This window comes from Melospiza melodia, chromosome 12 (assembly GCF_035770615.1).
Source record: "Melospiza melodia melodia isolate bMelMel2 chromosome 12, bMelMel2.pri, whole genome shotgun sequence".
Taxonomy (NCBI): Eukaryota; Metazoa; Chordata; class Aves; order Passeriformes; family Passerellidae; genus Melospiza; species Melospiza melodia.
In genome coordinates, this window is record NC_086205.1 from 12,868,568 (window position 1) to 12,886,535 (window position 17,968).

At 38.0% G+C, this 17,968-nt stretch overlaps 1 protein-coding gene across 1 annotated transcript in view; it reads left to right on the top strand.

The window, feature by feature from the left end:
* Positions 1 to 17,968, top strand: part of COL4A3 (collagen type IV alpha 3 chain) — a 54,567-nt gene that overhangs the window by 12,900 nt on the left and 23,699 nt on the right. Inside the window, exons 3-26 of the mRNA XM_063166832.1 lie at positions 1,297 to 1,386; positions 2,012 to 2,056; positions 2,539 to 2,583; positions 2,864 to 2,926; positions 3,639 to 3,692; positions 4,500 to 4,526; positions 4,740 to 4,817; positions 5,698 to 5,760; positions 6,244 to 6,279; positions 6,381 to 6,422; positions 7,809 to 7,886; positions 9,099 to 9,161; positions 9,416 to 9,472; positions 10,344 to 10,388; positions 11,749 to 11,802; positions 12,176 to 12,217; positions 12,923 to 13,010; positions 13,368 to 13,403; positions 13,717 to 13,881; positions 14,084 to 14,176; positions 14,890 to 14,985; positions 15,327 to 15,397; positions 15,980 to 16,168; positions 17,037 to 17,205. Coding sequence (XP_063022902.1) covers positions 1,297 to 1,386; positions 2,012 to 2,056; positions 2,539 to 2,583; positions 2,864 to 2,926; positions 3,639 to 3,692; positions 4,500 to 4,526; positions 4,740 to 4,817; positions 5,698 to 5,760; positions 6,244 to 6,279; positions 6,381 to 6,422; positions 7,809 to 7,886; positions 9,099 to 9,161; positions 9,416 to 9,472; positions 10,344 to 10,388; positions 11,749 to 11,802; positions 12,176 to 12,217; positions 12,923 to 13,010; positions 13,368 to 13,403; positions 13,717 to 13,881; positions 14,084 to 14,176; positions 14,890 to 14,985; positions 15,327 to 15,397; positions 15,980 to 16,168; positions 17,037 to 17,205 — 1,789 coding nt within the window. The remainder of the gene's footprint in view (positions 1 to 1,296; positions 1,387 to 2,011; positions 2,057 to 2,538; positions 2,584 to 2,863; positions 2,927 to 3,638; positions 3,693 to 4,499; positions 4,527 to 4,739; positions 4,818 to 5,697; positions 5,761 to 6,243; positions 6,280 to 6,380; positions 6,423 to 7,808; positions 7,887 to 9,098; positions 9,162 to 9,415; positions 9,473 to 10,343; positions 10,389 to 11,748; positions 11,803 to 12,175; positions 12,218 to 12,922; positions 13,011 to 13,367; positions 13,404 to 13,716; positions 13,882 to 14,083; positions 14,177 to 14,889; positions 14,986 to 15,326; positions 15,398 to 15,979; positions 16,169 to 17,036; positions 17,206 to 17,968) is intronic.

Consider the following 17,968-nt stretch of genomic DNA (forward strand, 5'->3'; position numbering starts at 1 on the left):
CTTGGCTCCTGTCTTGTACATAAAATAGAACACTCAAACTTTGTCACAGCAAAATTTCACATGCTTTCTTTGTATAACTTTGTATAAAGCAATAGGAAAATTGGCTCTGGGAGAATTGATAATCCCATTCTGTCTCTCCCATGACATGCTGTGATGTTTTGAACCAGCAGCTCTTCACTGATGTAAAAATGAGCATGCTAAATTGCTGCTGTCTGAATGGCTGAAACACCTTTTCCGTGAGCTTCCAGGCTTGAAACATATAATTTAAACCAAATTAAGACTTCCATCTTCTATATTTAACTAAAAAACTGAAAATGCTCCTTTCACTCTAGCTTGGCCTTCTGCATTCTGTTTCTATACCTTCAATTTTGTTTCCTTTAGTTTATTTATTTGAATTTGATCTTAAAAAAAAAAAAGGTGAAAAAGTAATTTGATTAGATTCAGAAAAATTTTAGATATTTGTCATGTAAAGCAAGGGGGTTTTAGTCTGTCTGAATGGTTTTGTTGCATTTGACTCCCACTGTTTTCTTCCTTGATTTTCATGAAGAGAAATTGAACTGATCTTGGTTTGAAACTGATCTTGCTGTACAGCAGAAGCTGTAGGCACACAGTTTGTGGTGATTGGGATGGGGCTGGGCTGAGCCTCATCCCCAGTGGGCACAGCTGTGAGCAGCAGGTGAGCAGCACTGACAGCAATGAGCCATGGAGTGCCCAGGGGCACTGACCAACCACCAAAGGGAGCAGAGGGCACACAGGGGCAGGGCATCAACAGGAGGGGATAAAAGGCTGGGCTAAAGAACAAGAAGGGCAGACTCTTGAGGCCTTCTGAAGTGGTGTGGTGTTACCCTGTATGGGTTGAATATTTCTAATATTGTGTGATGATGCTCTGTGTATTGTGGCCATCTCAACTGCAATGTGTGCTGGCACATGCTGTGACCAGCAGCCATTAAGTCTCTCAATTTTTGTTGCTAAACATAATACAGAAATATTAATAAGGAATACATATCAGCTGCTTTCTTTAAATTTTCATGCTGTCAGCTAACTTCCATACTCTACAAAATCCTGAGTACTGTCTTATGCTCTGATAATTCAGCCATGCTTACAGGCATGTGGTGCTGTGAGGCCGAGGCAGCCCAGAGATGGACCACAAAAACAGGTCAGTGTTGGCAAGGGCAGTGGATCTGCCACAGCAGCAGAAAGCCAAGGGGTACTGAAAGTAATGAATGCCTCAGAAATAAGCTATCAAAAGGAGAATTCATGGATATTTGAAGAGTTTAATTATTTTAATGTTTGCAGGGTGAAAAAGGCTTTCCTGGTGTTCCAGGCCCACCTGGTCAAAGAGGCTTTCCTGGTCCAGAAGGGCCTCCAGGGCCACAGGGACCAAAGGTAGGTATGTATGTGAGACAGAGATACACACAGAGAAACTACGGTGCTTGACAGTCACAGTTAGCTACGGCTGTGTAGACTATTCTGTTTTACAAAACCAAACCAAAACCTGTCTCTGAGCTTCCCATTTGGTAGGGATGTTGTTTGGTCATCAGCTGCAAGGGTCATTTTTACTGCATCAGAGTAGAGCTGATATGACCATGGGCTTTGTTGTCAGTTCTCCATTTGCCAGTGCTAAAGCAGCTAGACTAAACTGCCAGAGACAATGAACATAGGTCTAGACAGATTTTTGCAGCATACCTCAGTTTTTGTCTTTGTATCATTTAGCATCTTGACATTTGTTGCAGAAAAGAAAGTAAACAAGCTATTAATGAGACAAATACAAATGAGACAAAAAATAGATTTAAGAAAATTTGAAGGGAAACATGTTTTTTAAGGTACATCTTGGCCTGTTTAGGAATTACCTGGTTGCCCACAGTATGGAATGGCTTTATTTATTTATACAGCTGACTTTGTGTGCACATATCGGTATTGATATTGAAAATATTGTGTGTATTGTTGGCATTTATGTGCTCTTTCCCAATTGAAATATACTGAAAAACATCACTTTCCATTTTTGATCTAGGGTTCTCCAGGACTTACAGGCTTAGTTGGACCCAAAGGTATCCGAGTAAGTGTTTGTATTTTAAACAAACCTACATGTACTAAATGTCATGCTAATTGCCAACTTGATTCAATAATTTGTGAAAATAAAAGTAAACATTATGCCTGATTTCAAAGTATGGTTAAAATTTATGACACAGTGTATGTACTAGTATTATTTATTTTTAGAACTTTTGCCCTTTTTTGCTGCATCTTACATCCAAGGTTGTTGCTGTATGTATTTAATATTTGGCTATGCAGTGAAAAAGTCAAACTAGAATACAACAAAAAGTTGTTTGGGTTTTTCCCCTGTGGGCAAAACCAGTGTGTGTTACCTGTGTGTAACCATTATGCTTGGTTCACAGTCAGAAGAGTTAAGGAAGTAATGATTTTTTTTAACAGAATCATACTTGCATTCATAATCTTGATATGATTGTAATCAAAGAAAAATTGTCTAATGAGCTTTTGTTTAATATTCATAATATTATTTCTCTTGTTTAATATCATTAGGGAGTCCCAGGAATACCTGGATTTTCAGGTCCTCCAGGCCTTCCAGTAAGTAAAAATGAAACCGATTTAACCATTTCTCTCTTACTTCAGTCTTTAGTGCACAATTATCGTCAGCTCAGTGTGCTCACTCTAGTCACAACATCAGCATTGTCTCTGTCAATTGGCCTAGAGATAAAAATCTTGGCATCAGCAATTCTTACTCATTGTAATGATTTAAGAACCCATTGTAATCTGTCAAGTCTTGTGAAACATTGCTCCAATATAAACTCTTTCAGTGTTTCTGTAAGGCAATATGAATCTTGTGTCAATTTTGTGCTTCTTTTAGGGTGAACCAGGGACTGTTGGTCCTCCTGGGCTCCCAGGTGTTCCAGGATGCAATGGCTCAAAGGTACAAACCAAGCTGAGTGTTCTGGAGATTGCATTTGGCTGTGCATGGGAATGGACAAAAAGTGATCTAAATTTCCCCCAATCTACAACTTTGATTTGTTTTGCTTTGTGACTTTATCAGCTAGAAAAACTTGTGTCATGGGTCCAGAGAAAGGAAAAGTGCTACTTTTTTGTGCAAAATAAATACTTAAATAATACATTCTAATGGCCTTTGCTAAAAGATAAGAATAACATTTGATATTTTGACAGATAATACTTTTTTATTAAATCCAGGAGACCTAATCGGTTTTGTCCAATGTCTCCTTTTGTTGCAATGGGTTATAAAGAAGATAGTTAATCCATTTTATTTTGACAGTATCTAGCTTGCAGTTGGCAATTCATAAATCCTGAAAGTAATTAAGTGAAAAGGCTCAATGTTAAGTAACAGATTTACCAGGTTTTCTTTTCTCTATGAGCATTCTGAAAGGAGTCAGAATAATCCCTATTACAGAAAATCATCAATTTCTAGTGAAACTGTGAACTAATCTGAACAGTCTAGGATAGAAGTCAAGCGGCATAAAATGCAAGAAAAATCCTCTTTTAGCAAAATACGGTGGTCATGAACTCACAGTGCACTCAGTGTGATAGCATAGAAAACTTCTGTGATCATTTGACAAAATCAGGCCAAATAATAAACCATAAAATGCATTAACAATCACTGTTACTACTTTCAGGGTGACCAAGGATTTCCAGGTCCTCCAGGTCAAAGAGGTGCTCCAGGCCTTCCAGTAAGTGTGAAATTCATGATTGTGTGCATTCCCACCACACAAAGCCAGTCCCTGAAGGAGAATAAAGCCTCATGTTAGCTCATACTGACAACAGTTGAACTATATAGGTATCCCCATTTTATTGGTATGAAAACCGTGTGATAAAGAGAACAAAGTTAAAAGTAATGCTTTATTGTCTACATGTTGGGCCTCAACTTCTTAGCTAGTGACTGCATGAAATTGACTGGAGTTAGCTCTCATGGGATACTCATGAAAATTTACCCCTAAAAGTGTCCACGATATATTTAATAAATTGCAGTTTCAGTTCATGCCTAAGTATCTTTGAGGAAATAATGGCTTAATTAAGTCATTAAGAACCAGGAATTAAACCCAGAACTTCTCACTCTGGGTACACTGCTCTGATCCCAGGATGTGGGATTTTTTCACTGTAGAAATGTGTTTGAAAGAAACTTGTAAAGAAATGGAAAAGGAGTGCTGTCTTTTTAAGTTCTAGTGGCTTCAAATCTACTGACTTATAAATATGATCTTTATTTTACCAGCTTTGCTGATTTTGTTTATTCATTTATTAATTTCAGGTTTCAAAGCTGTTCTGCCTTCAATTGCAGAGTTGTACCTGTGAGATAGGGCATATTGTTTAAAAATAGTCATTCTTCTTAAATTGAAGTCTGGCCAGTAAACATGAACCTGGCTATGCACCTTCTTCATGAAAATAAATCACCTGAAGAGCACCAAGCTTAGACACTATTTAGAGTGTGTTATTTCAGCACTTTTATTTTTCTGTTTCAATATGATTGTTCTTCTTCCTAGGGAGTTGCTGGTATCAAAGGAGAGAAGGTCAGTTTTTTGAAAGATATTACATGAAATATTTATTGGTTATCAACAATTTCTGTGTATCTTTTTTAATAGTAGAACTGTCCATAGTAGACAGTTTGAATAATTATGCATTTCTGATATTGCTTATTTCCCTAAAAACTGTATTAGAAGATTTGTTGCACTACAGAGTTGTGCAGCATAACTTTTCATGTTTATTTTTATCTATTTGTCCAGGGGTACCCTGCAGAGGGATATAGCCAAGAGTATGGTGCAAAAGGTGATCCTGGATTACCAGGAATGCCTGGTCTCCAGGTAACTCAAAATACTGCGTGCTGAGATAGATATGTATAAAAATACACAGTTATATGTATAAACACTTTCTATGTAACATGAGTATATATTAAAATTGTTTGGTATTTTACATTACTTAAGTGTATTATTTACTTAATATAGATACAGTGTTTTCTACAATTGTGTCACTGATTTCTAAACCAAAATCAGTCAGTTGGCAGGCCAGTCAGATTGCAGAAAAACAGTACTTCAGGTAGGGAGAAAAACTGGTCACAGATATATGAGTTTACCCCTACACATATAGAACAGAATAGTTCAGCTGGAAGGGACCTATAATGGCCATCAAGTCCAACTGCTAAAATTCCCAAAGTTAAGACTGAACTGGATAGACCAGCTCAACTTCTAGAGTATTAACAAAGGAAAGAGTGGTCCATATTTCAAGAATGAACATTTTCAGGGGAAGGCAGGGCTGACATTTCTTCTGACTATTGGAATAAACAAAGATCATTAAATTGAAATAAACGTTTTTATTTTCTATTTTCCATTTATTTGAAAAAAACTTTAAAGTATAGGATTTATTGCATAGAATATTTGAAGGATTGAAGGCTTATTAGAGGCATTAATAGGACCATCTGGATTATGAGTCCGCGTTTCTCGGACTCGCTTACATCCTCACTTGAGTAGTTTAGTTTTGGAACAGATGTTTTCTCGTGTTTCAAAACATATGCCAAATAATGAAGCAGTGTGGAAGAATTACACTTCTGTGTTTCCCTGAGACAGGACAAGGAAATTCAGAAGCAGACCTGCTCCTCTGTTTCTCATTCACTTCATTGAATTTGGTGTTGTATTTTACTCATAATCTTGCCAGGAGATTTATTCCTGTTTCTTTTTTAATATGCAGGGTGCCCAGGGTGCTCAAGGATTTCCTGGGGAACTTGGACCACAGGGCCCTCCAGGACCTTTAGTATGAATTTGTTTCACTTGTTACTTTTACCTTTGATTTCCCCTAAACCTGTGGAATTGCACAGATACAAATACTTGATTCTCTCAGACTTATTTGAGATCTAGACAGGTGTATGTAAAAACTGTATTTTTCTGCACACATCTGATTTTTTCAGTTTCTTTTGATTACTTTTATGCATGATAATTCCTATAGTTTCAGAAGCATACCTTGTCCATGCAGGCATAAATTTTAATTTTCAAATAACTGTCTATTAATTCACTTTAAACACTAATATGCATAACATTGAGAGATGCATATGTTTGCAACTATACTGTGTAAATAATCTGTCACCCACTGACAATGGCTTGGAGTTGTAAAGGTGGAGGAAAGTAAAAATGGGATATAAGTTCTGTGGAAGTTGGATACTTCAAAACTCCTATATCAGAGACTTAGAAGATTGTAAGTTTTTTAGCTGAGGAATTTTTTTGTGTGTGTGTTTTGTAGGGCATGCCAGGAAAACCAGGACCTCCTGGACCTAAGGTAGTCTCAAATTGGTAAAAAAATGAAAACTTCTGTTATGTGTAACCCATGTTTAAGTGTTTATAAAATTTAAAAAAATAACATTTGGGAATTTTTTTCAGGGTCTTATGGGACTGAAAGTAATAGGAGCCAAAGGAAGGAAGGTAATTTCATAAGAAGCTTAAACATTTTATAAGTTTTGTTTCTGTTTTCTGCATTTTCTGATTTGCTATGGTGAAATGTTTGTGGAAGTAAGTCCTGTAAAATGCAAATTTTCAGTATGCATGTGGGAGTTTTTTGTTGAAAAATGGAAACATGGCCATGTTCTCTAAGGTCAAAATCTTTTCACATAAGAGCCAATGAGATAAACATCTAGACAGAAGATTAGACACTGAAGAGAAGCCAGTAATTAATATTAATTGGCACAGAGCATTAAATAAATATATGTACTTTGTGTAGTGTTCCTAAATGCTTATCTAAGCAGATAAACAGTGGTAAATATGTAGCATTTGTAGTCTCACAACTTCTGTCCAATGTGTTTTCAGTGTCAGCCCTTGTGATACTAGCAAAACCCCCAGGTTTTGAATAAAAATTGGATAACTTGTCTTTCATGTACTTACTTTGTATTCCATGTAATTGACATTAAGCCAGGAATTACTACAAATGCCCACATTGTCTCTCAGCACCCAGCCTGCAGCTGCAGGACTACTGCAGTTAATCTGAATGTTCTTGCAAGAGATTAGGACATCTCACAATTATGCTAACTGACCTGCATGGATTCAGTTTTAACATTGTAATCACCATCAGGAATGTGCTGGGAGATTCCTGGGGGAAAAAAAAAAAAGCCTGTAAACCTGGTTATTCATTAGTAGTAGCTCAGGTGGCCATGGAACGTCTTGCTTCGTTATGAAGGAGGGACACATTCTTTGCTGTTCTGCTGCAAATTCATGCAAAAGCATTCCTGACTTAAAATCGCTGAAAATTGTGGATATTGTTTTGATGAGATCCACAGGAAAGATCACGCTGAAGACTTTCCCAGTTCTCAAAGATTCTTAATTAGAAGGTGCACTTCACTATTTAGGTTTTCAGTGAAGGACACATGAAAGCTTCTTTTGTCTGTTAGCACCATGATTCTGTAATCTCCCTGAAACACCCAGACTGCAGTTTGGGGGATGTCACCAAAGACAGTTCATGTAATTTACTGATTGACATAGAGACAAATATTGTAGTCAAGGAGATATTTTTGCTTGATTCAAAATAGTTTTGTACCAAATGAATAGGATTAAAAATTTAAATTGTTTCCAGAAACTTTAACAGATACCAGCATATTAATTTCTGTATTATGAATATGTCCTCTAGGGGAAGGTTAAATCTTCCACATGACTTTTTTTAATTGGAATTTAAATGGCAAACAAAGGTAAGTGTTAATTGAATTACTGGCTGAGTGTAATGACAGAAGAATTTTCTTTATATCAAAAGTAAGTAGTAGTAATTTGAAATAACAAAAACACACTGCTTGTAATTTGCTCTATTTTTCTTTTTCTTTTAAGGGTGACACTGGGTTAACTGGACCCCCTGGGCCCCCAGGAACTGTTATTGTGACGTTAACTGGACCAGACAACATGACGGTAGTGAATTTGTTAAACGTTACATTCAGATAAGCCATCTGACTAGGCTCTGCTTTGAGAGGACATTTTCATCTTTGCTGCTCTGATAACATTTCCTTTTACCCATCCTAACATTTTTCAGACTTGTTTAGTTAGATTCTAAGCTCAGAGTGTCTGTGTGGAGCCAGCTCAGCTGAGCCTGTGTGCTCATGTGCACATCTGCATGTGCCAGTGAAATGCTTCTTGCTTACCAGTACCCCACATGCTGGGAATCTGAGTACATGAAGAGTAAATCACTTCTGCTTCACCAAATCCACATGGATGTTCTGAACGGCTGTCAAAGTCACAGCTGTGTTGATCTCTGGGCCTTGGCACTGAGAATGTCAGGCTCAGAGCTACCAGTTTCACAAAAGCTTACAGCGTGTTCATGTACATTTTGTAGTTTTTCTCATTATTTTTACTGCAACCTGAGTGACCATGGAAAGTGTTGGAAAGACAATAAATATGGAAGGAAATAGTCTGATTCAGCTTTAAGTATTGCTTTGTGAATTAAAATTTTTGCATTGTAGCCTTATATAGAAATTAAACAACAGTAGCTGACAGAATTGTAGGTATTCACGTATTAACAGGACAAGTCTTCTATGTGTTCTTGATTCCATTTTTCTTATGGAATTTGCATCTGATCTATGGAGTCAGCCAAAGTCCCTCTCCATTATATGCTGAAATAAAAGTGAGTTTTATATTTGGCACATGAGTCTAATGAGGTAATAATTAAACAATGAAATTTGGCTTTACAGTGACTTTAGATGTGGCCCAGTGGTGCTACACTGTAGTATAATCTAATCTTGCACCCACAGAGACAAGGATGCTGTAGGTAGCCACTACAATTGTGTCTGGAAGTAACTCTGGCTCCAGTGAAGCAACCAAGGTTTATTTGGGGTTGTTTCTTGTTGCCATTTGTGGGGATATTTACTGCAGTCCTTTTGCATGCAATCACAGGTAGGTTGTTTTCTCTAGCTCTATTCTGAAATGTGCAGAAACAGTTTCTTTTCCAAATATCACAGACTTAGGAGCACTGATACGAAGTTTCTGCTTATTTTTTGAGTAGAACCATCTCTGCTCAAAGAATCTTGCTGGTGACTAGAAGGATTTCCTATTTGTAGAACCAGACTGAAATGGTAAACATGGAAAAATCCAAGACACCACAGTAAGCTCTTCTTTTCTGTGTAATAGGACTTGAAAGGAGAAAAAGGAGAAAAAGGATCAAGAGGACTCCCAGGACCAATGGGGTTTACAGTAAGTGAACAAAAGTAAATCCCTTAAATCCAGATGTTCAGGCAGCATCACCTAGTAAATGCTACTCTTTACAGCCCAGTATTTACACTAATTATTTCCACCTCTAGTGACAAGAATAGAACTAATGAATAGAATAAAATACCTAATTATAGCGTTCCAACTTTTTTTTAAAGATAAAAAATTACAAAACAAATATTTAACTTAGAAAATGTGAATTTCAGAACATGAGTATCCTCAGTGTAGTTTTGTTCCAGGGGCCAGTTGGTGATTCCCAGAGTGAAAAGGGTGACCGAGGAGAACCAGGAGCACAGGTGTGTGCAAACATTGAATACATTTGTGCTAGTCCTTTGTGAAAAACAGTTTTGAACTCCTGTTGCTGTCCAGTTTTTGTCTTGCTGCTACTCAGAGCAAATTTGCTTAGATTCAAAAGCTCTTTCCTGCAGTAAACTAGACAAGAGCTGGAAGTCAAGTGACTGTACTTGCATGAGTACTTGGACTGAAGGTCACTTAATTGTGATTATGCTTCTTTTTTTTTTTTTTTTTTTTGGTATAAAGGTTCTGCTGTTAAAACTTAGTAAAAGAGTGCTTTGCTAGACATGTAGTGGCTCTGTAATGCAAAGGTATAAGTAGAAGAGAAAACACCATGTTTACTTAAGGCAGCAGACTTAAGCAACCATAAGCTGTGTGGACATAGGAAGGAAGTTGCCAAGAGTTACTTCATTAACAGCATAGTATATGAAAAAATATTTATTTAAAAATTCATATTAAATACAACTTACCAGATTATGTCTTTTTTTGGAAGATAATTAAAGGAAAGCTATTACCTTAATTCAAATGCGTTTCAAACTTTCAGATAAAATCTGCTCTATTGTTTTATTGTTTGTCTTGTTTCTGCAAGAACCTGATTTTGCACCAAGCTTTCTGCACTTGCCTGGCACTTTGTACTGCTGGAGTCTGGCACAAGTAATCCTTCACAGGAGAAGCAGTGTCAGTGGAATATCTTACTACCTGTTTTGTAGAGTTTTATGAACTTTAGTTAAGATCAATGAATACTTTAAAATAACCTTAATGGCTTTTTACAGATTGCACAGTTTACAGTTATGTGCACAGCATTGAGTTGCTATGCTCTTTGAATATAATATCTTCACTTTAAATTGTTTATTTTATATTTTTCCTTTGTAGGGGAAGCCTGGAAAAGAAGGTGCTCCAGGTCCACCTGGCTTACCGGTAATGAAGGAAATTTTCTAAATGTTTTCTAAGTGATGGTCATCTGTTTATGACAATTCTGTCTTCTTGTCACAGCTTTTCTCTCATTGTGGAATGTGTTTCAAAATGTTGATTTGCATACACTGAAACATCCCCTTCATGCAGTTGACCTTGGAGCACACCATGTCCTCACAAATTTATGTGCATGAGAAAGAGGCTCTGTTCATAGATGTCATTGCTTCTATGTCAAATAAAAGACCTGTTGCTTGCTGCTGACTGTCTAATGAGTTTGAGACTCCCAAGTTAAGCAAAATTCTAATGAGGTTTTTCTGCTTAGTCACATTGAAATTTTTGCAAAAGAGTTATACCTTCCCTTTAACTTAAATTGAGAAGAGAAATGAATAGTTTTTAATCACTAAGATTAAAAACATTGTTTTAAAAAGAAAAGTTATTGTCAGGGTCATGGCTGTCTTGGCCTGCAACAAGATGCAGATAGCTATTAGACTGTAATTTTGTCAACATATAGTTCTTAAAGTATGCCATTTTAGAAAATAGTCTAATTTGTGTACTTATTTAAAACTTGGAGTTGTTCAAATGTGTTTGAAATACTGTATTCAATTGGTTAAGTATCAGTTCTTTTTACTTCAGCTCTACTTTCACAACATCATAAGAGTTGCAGTGACCTTATAAATATCTTACCAAAATTCTTACTGCCAGAATAGTCCATTGCACATGTATCTTACTATAACATCACCTTTGTCATGCTAAAATGACCTTCACAGGCAGTCTAAACACATTCCTGTCTGACAAAGAACACTGGATGACAGACCACAAAGCTCTACTGCCTCAGCTAACAAAAAGTAAATTTTGTCATTGCTCTTTTCCCATTTCAGCTTTACTCACTAGTAGTTCATTCAACTGCATGAGTCTCCAAGGGGTTCCTCTCCCTTGCCTGTATTCATTGCAGAGAGCCTTAGCCTGCACTGCTGATACCTCTTGAGATCAGCACCATCCTGCAGACTGAGTGAGTTCTGGGGGAGGGTGTAGAATGGGAGAGTCTTGCATTGTGCTCAGTTTCTCCCCTTCAGAAATAATTTGCAGAGGGAGAACAGATCAGAGACTCCTACACTTGTGCCATGCAGAGCACCTCCCTTGAGATTGTTATTAATAAATGCAGGTTTGGATGGGACACTTGCAGCTTTTCCTACAGACATGGAGCTACACCTCAGACTGGGTCTTTCACTGCAGTTTCTTCTCTCGAGCAAGTTGCATCACCATGAAAGATTAAAGCCTTACATTTCAGATCTTACTGTTGTCAGTGCTAAAAGATTATAAAAATATAAGATTATATCCTTATAAAATTGTGTACTATCACCTGCAGGGACAAAAGGGTGAACAGGGCAAGCCAGGACTGGCTGGAAGGCAAGGAGCTAAGGTATCGTCCAATTGTTCTGTTATTGCTTTTGAGGATGAGGTTAAGATATGTTTGGAGATTATTATTTATTGATTATTTATTGCTGTGTATATAATATGTCTCACTTGGCCTAAGAGATGACAAATAAGAGTATCATGGAATAGGGAATGGATCAGCTGCAACAAACCATGTGTTTGAACTGGTGTCCATCTATGTCTGCTGATGAGTCCTGTAGGTTTTGGTGTATGCAGCTGAATAGTTTTGTAAGGAACAGACTGGTCAGGAACAGTTGTTTTTCTTGAAAGTTTTGAGCAATGTACTGAAGCAACAGCGGGTAAATGTGATTCCATATATTGTTTTTAATTAAAAAACCTATCTCTGTTCTCTGACAAAGGGGATGAAAGGAAACCCTGGTCCACCTGGAGCTTGTGGTCGAGTAAGTATAAATTACCTCCGTATATCATTTTTATAAACCCTTATAATAAGAAAAATCCAAATTGTTTGCATGAGGCAATAATGGATGTCCTGTGATGCTCTAATCAGGCATGGCCTTCTCAAAGGACTGATATTGCTGTGATTCTCACACAGACGAGATCTTTCATATGGAGTTGCATACAATGTCTGTGCCTTGTCAGACCTCACCTGAATCCAGCAATTTTGGCAGGAGATTGGACTGTCAAAGAACAGCTACAAAAACTTACAGGAGTTAATATTTAAATCATTTTCTAATCACTTCCAGAACAGGAGGCCTTAATTTTAAAATCCTAAGAACACTTTTTCAAGAAAGCAAGTTGGTATGAGTACTATTTCCTTGTCTAGTCATGCTTTCCTACTGGCTTTCCTAAAGGCCCCATGTGCACCCAATAGAAACCTTCTGCCTAAATTGTTCAGAAGAAACAGCTTTGTAAAAAGCTTTGTAAAAAGTGTTTGTGATATTGACAGAGTACTAAAAAAACCACTACTGTTAATAACAATTTTGATTTTGTTTCTGGTTGCTTGTAGTTAGTAAGATCTTGTGGTGTCAGAACATCAAAATTACGAATGAGATCAAAACATTGCTTTAATCAAGTGTTCAGTGTGAGATACTGTGCTTCTCTTTAATTCCTGCAACTCTTTCTTTTCTTACCACCTTTCTCCTGAGACGGAGTATTACGATTATGGGGTTGGTGAAAAGGGGGATGAGGGACCCCCTGGACCTCCAGGACCAAAAGGTCAACGTGGCATGCCTGGTGAGTGGGATATCAAAATTACAATCCTCTAGTAAATACAGTCCACTCGAAGAGCTTATTGCAGACTTCATTTTCAGCAACCTTCTGGCTTTACAAGAATATTCCTAGACTCACATGTAATTGCTGAATTGAAATGCATCCTGAGACTGATTTTTAGCATTATTTACCCTTAAAAATAATTGCCAGTATGCAATAGTTGCATGAGTGGTAGATGCCTACTCAGGCAAAACCAGATTCTTATTTTAATTTCTAAGCTTAAAATGTAGAAGATTAAAGTTTGTATTCAATGCTATTGAACAGTGACTTTATAGAGTATAGAGTGGTTTAACTCAAGTTTTTAATACCTTGCTTTTGCAGGGCCACAGGGTCCTCCTGGAGCTGCTGGTAGACCAGGTATTTGCAATAATAAAATACTGTTCTTCCTGTCTGTTACACTGAATCAGCTTTGTCAAATATTAATTTCAGGTGACTTAAAAAATATCTCTAAATGCTAAAAAATTGTCACTAAAGAGCTTTGGTGGGTCAAGTACTCAGGTAAAGATAATTTTTAAATGTTTGTAGATTCTCACTTTGATTAATATATTTCAAGATAAAAAATATTTTTGAGATGAACTTGGTGTGTTTGTCTGTCATTCTATAGAGTAATTAGCTTTAAAATGCCATTTCTTCTTTAACTCTGCCTTTTTTATTTTTTCCCTTTGGTTAGGTGTGTCAAGACCTGGTATGAGAGGTCCCCCAGGATTCCCTGGGCCAAAAGGAACAAAAGGAGAGAGAGGACAAATTGGCTTGTGTATTGTAGGCCCTCCAGGTCTGCCTGGTATTACTGGCAGGCCTGGTTCTGTTGGATTGCCAGGTCCTCCAGGAGAACCAGGTACTTCTAGTTGCAGATGGTTTGGATTTTTCCAGGTAGCTCTCTCTTTAAAATGAATTGCTGAATATCTCAAGTTGGAAGGGACCCATAGGGATCAGAATACTGTTTCCAGCTCATCCCTGCAACTTTTTTCTCCCTTAACAAGTAGAGAATTGTCTGAATAATCTGTGATGTAATGGTGGAATACTCATTTCATTAACAGGTAGAGTAACATTTGGAACTGGCCTGCCAGGACTTCCTGGAGAGCCAGGGTGTACAGGACCTCCAGGACTTCCAGGAGATACTGGCATGAGAGGTCAGTTTCAGATAACTTCACTCAGAAGTAGAAGTAGGTACAATCTAGTGATCCTCATGGATTCTCATTAGATTTTTTAAAATTTAATTTACCTTTTAAAAAATTTGCAGACTTCAGAGTTTTAAGAACATTGATTAGGGTTAGTGAGATGTCTTCCTGCCCTTACATCAACTGAAAGAGCAGTGATGTGCCAGTGCTGCACAGTTGTACAGAACTGTCTTCACTGGAACAAGTAGTTACTACAGACTGGTAGAACTTTGTACTCTGTTATGTTCTTGCTGACATTTCATCTCTGAAAGATGCTGCAACTTCACCCACTGAGCTGCTGAATTTCTTTGCCCTTTGCTTGTCATGAGAATGACCCTGTGTTGCAGAGCTCTGTTACTTGGAAGCATATGTCCCTTACATACTCTTAGAATCTGGCTTATCAGTAAAGTGACTGTATCCAAATTGTTTGCTAAAACTTGACTTGGAAAAAATCAAGAAATTTAAACCAAATGTTTCTGTCCCTTCAATTAATTGCAGTCAGTTCTGATTGACTTTCCAACCACAGGTAATTTAGTACTATGTTAGAAGTGATCTTCCAACAAAATTAAAGCCATGATTCTACCACTCCTGGCCAAAAAGTGTTAGCTATAACAAAGTAAGTAGCACAGTAGTTAACCTTGAAAATGACTTGCTGTGGAGCAACTAATGATTTATTTTCATTCTAGGTGATGATGCTGGTGTGTGTACTGATTGTAGCTACCTTCCGGGAATGCCTGGTCTTCCTGGTTCTGCTGGACCTCGTGGTCAGGATGGCATGCCTGGTAAATTATCTTGTTCCTAACAGGACAGTAGGAGTGCAAATGATTTTGGTTTTAGCATGAGAATCAGGTGTGGGCATGCCTGCAGTCCTTGAACTAGCCGTGAGGTGGTGGTGAGTGTGAGAGCCTGGGGCAGCTCGCTCTGCTGACATCAGCACAAGCCCTGAAAGATTGGAACTCACAGTGCTGATGGGCTTTAGGTGCAGCCTGAATTTAGCTCAGTCTATGATGAGTAGTCAGTGTAACAACAGGAACATTGAATATTGGGTGCATTTACTGGAGCTTGTCAAAATCCATGTCCTTGTTTTCATTTTTCTTTACAAAATATACTGATTCTTTTGCAGGTAGAGAAGGAACAACAGGTCCAAAAGGTTCTCCAGGTCCTCCAGGAACACCAGGGCTTCCAGGGTCTCAAGTAAGACTGGTTGTTCAGATTAACATTCGTTAATATTTGTTGTGGTGGTTGCTGTACAGATGCAGAATGAGTCTGCTAACAGGCTTTGCAGGCTCTTTGAACCCCTCAGAGTTCATGAGCCCAAGATCACTTGAGCCGGGTGTGCTTTCAGCTGGGATAGTGTACCCACTTTGTAACCTGGGGGGTGGAGAAGGAAGAGAGGGAAGTTAACTATGAGCAGGGCCAACTATGGCATTTAGTGTCCCTGGGGAAATATTCCAATGTGGAAGAGAAATCTCTAGTGAGTGCAGCACTAAAGTCCTTCTTTTTGTGCCATGGTTTTACTCATTCAATTATGCTACATTATTCCTGTTTGTAGTAGCATAAATGAAATGGTAGTCTTGTCAAAAGAAGTAAAAGCAGGAGAAAAAGAAAAGACAAAACCCCCCAAAACCCTATTCATTGAAGTATGCTATTACAGAGAATGAAAATTAGAATTGGGAGAACCCCTCTGAGGTATTTAATTCTAAAAAAAAAAAAAGAAAACTTGGAAACAAATGTCATACATCTAGCGCTGAAATTCTTTTGATAACTCCATGCTAGGGGCCTCCAGGTTTCAGAGGAGATCAAGGCCGTAAAGGATCAAAAGGTGAACCAAGATATGTACATCCAGAAGGGCCAAAAGGTGAGCAAGGAGATCCAGGAGCCAGGGGAGAAAAAGGAAGAAGAGGTTCAAGTGGATTTCTGGGAAGACCTGGCTCTAAAGGATCCAAAGGTTCTAAAGGTGAAGAGGTGGGTATGCAGTTTTTGCAATTAATATGGAACTCATGGAAACCTAAGTCTCTATTTTATTTTCTACAACAATCTATTTAATCCACGCAGATATTCCAGCTGAATATCCCCTACCCGACTGAGGGTACTGTCCTCAACTCTAACAACTAATATGCATGAAAGAATGAGAGGAAATATTCTGATGTAATAGCAGAGAAAGATGAGATCAGTATAAGTACAAATTGCTGAAAAACCTCAGCAGTCTAGTGAGATTTTAGTTTGGATATTGATACTTGAGCATTTTTTTGGATTTCAATGATGGATAAAATCTTTTTAGAAAGCATTTTCCTGACTAATTATAATGCTTAATAATTCAAGTACTTCCTGTTCAGTCTTCATGGATTAATCTTCAGTGAGAACTGACCATAAAACTAGAATTGTTAGGAAAGAGCTCAGCAGAAAAAACTCTAATAATTATTTTTGTTTTATGTTGGCTGAGAAACTGTTAACGTGATTCTGATATAAATGTCTCTAAACATGAATCCACTGAATTCAAGGAGAATCAGAGCTGATGTGGGTTTGGATTTTTGCTAAATGTGTTTTAAAACTGAAGAAAAGTGTACAGTGAAACAACACAGTGATTGGAAAAAAGTCATGCAATTGTATTTATTTGTAGTATTTCACTCTTAATAGCCATCTCTTTGTAACAATTGATATTCAAATTTATATTCATTTAATCACAAGTAAATCAGAGGAAATTTTTTTCTGAAATTATCAGAGTGACACTGTTAGTAAAATAATACAAGATTATAGTCAGAGAAATGGGAATTTTGTTAAGAAAGCTGGTGTGGAGAGCAAGTAATTCTTGGTATACATGTCTAACCATTAGGGATTGGCTGGATCAAAAGGAGATAGAGGACTACCTGGATTGCCTGGTGGAATTGGGCTTCCTGGAGAAATGGGGCTTCCTGGACTGGCAGGTTATGGACCACAAGGAGTTAGAGGTTTTAAAGGCTCTAAAGGAATACCTGGGCCACCTGGATTACCAGGAGAAGCAGGTTAGTAACTTCGCTATTTTACTGCATTTTACCTATGTTAGGGAGTACTAGATGAAAATTGGAGAGATAGATTGAAATCAAAGACATAATTTACTAATTTGGGAACACAGCTACAAAAACCCAGAGCTCCAGACACGGCAGCTAAAAAAGACATGCCAAGGGGAGAAAAGACCAGCCACAGCATGGCTCCCTCCCCATTTCAACTTGCCACCAGCCTCACCCCCATATGCCTTTTACTCCCTGTCCTAGGATTATGCCTAGAGTTAGCATTCCCAAAACCACAAAGCCCAGAGCTCCAGGCACACTGCAGCTGTGAAAGGCCTCCCAAGGGGAACACAAAACTGCCAAGACATGGCTTGCTCCACAGCTTCTTCCTTGGAACCAGCCCTCTCTCAAGGCTGCTTTGAATGTGAATTATGGGAAACCACTCCTTGCCATGGGACTTCTAGAACATTGTCCCCACTTCGAGTTCCACCGAAGACCGTAGAAAAGTCTTGGGATGATAAGATAATTCAGGTTTGAAGGACTTTGTGCAGTCTGAACTTCTTCATCTCAGCACAGGGACAGCTCTGAGATCAGACCAATTTACTGAAGGAATTATCCAGTTGGTCCTTGAAAACCTCAAAGGGCAGAGACAGAACATTATCTCTAGGCAATGTGTTCTAGGGCTTGGCTGACCTCTCTGTGGAAACAACAACTAATCAAGTATCCAGCCAGTTGTGACCATTAGTGTAATCTAAGTCAGCAGGTTAAATGCAAAGGG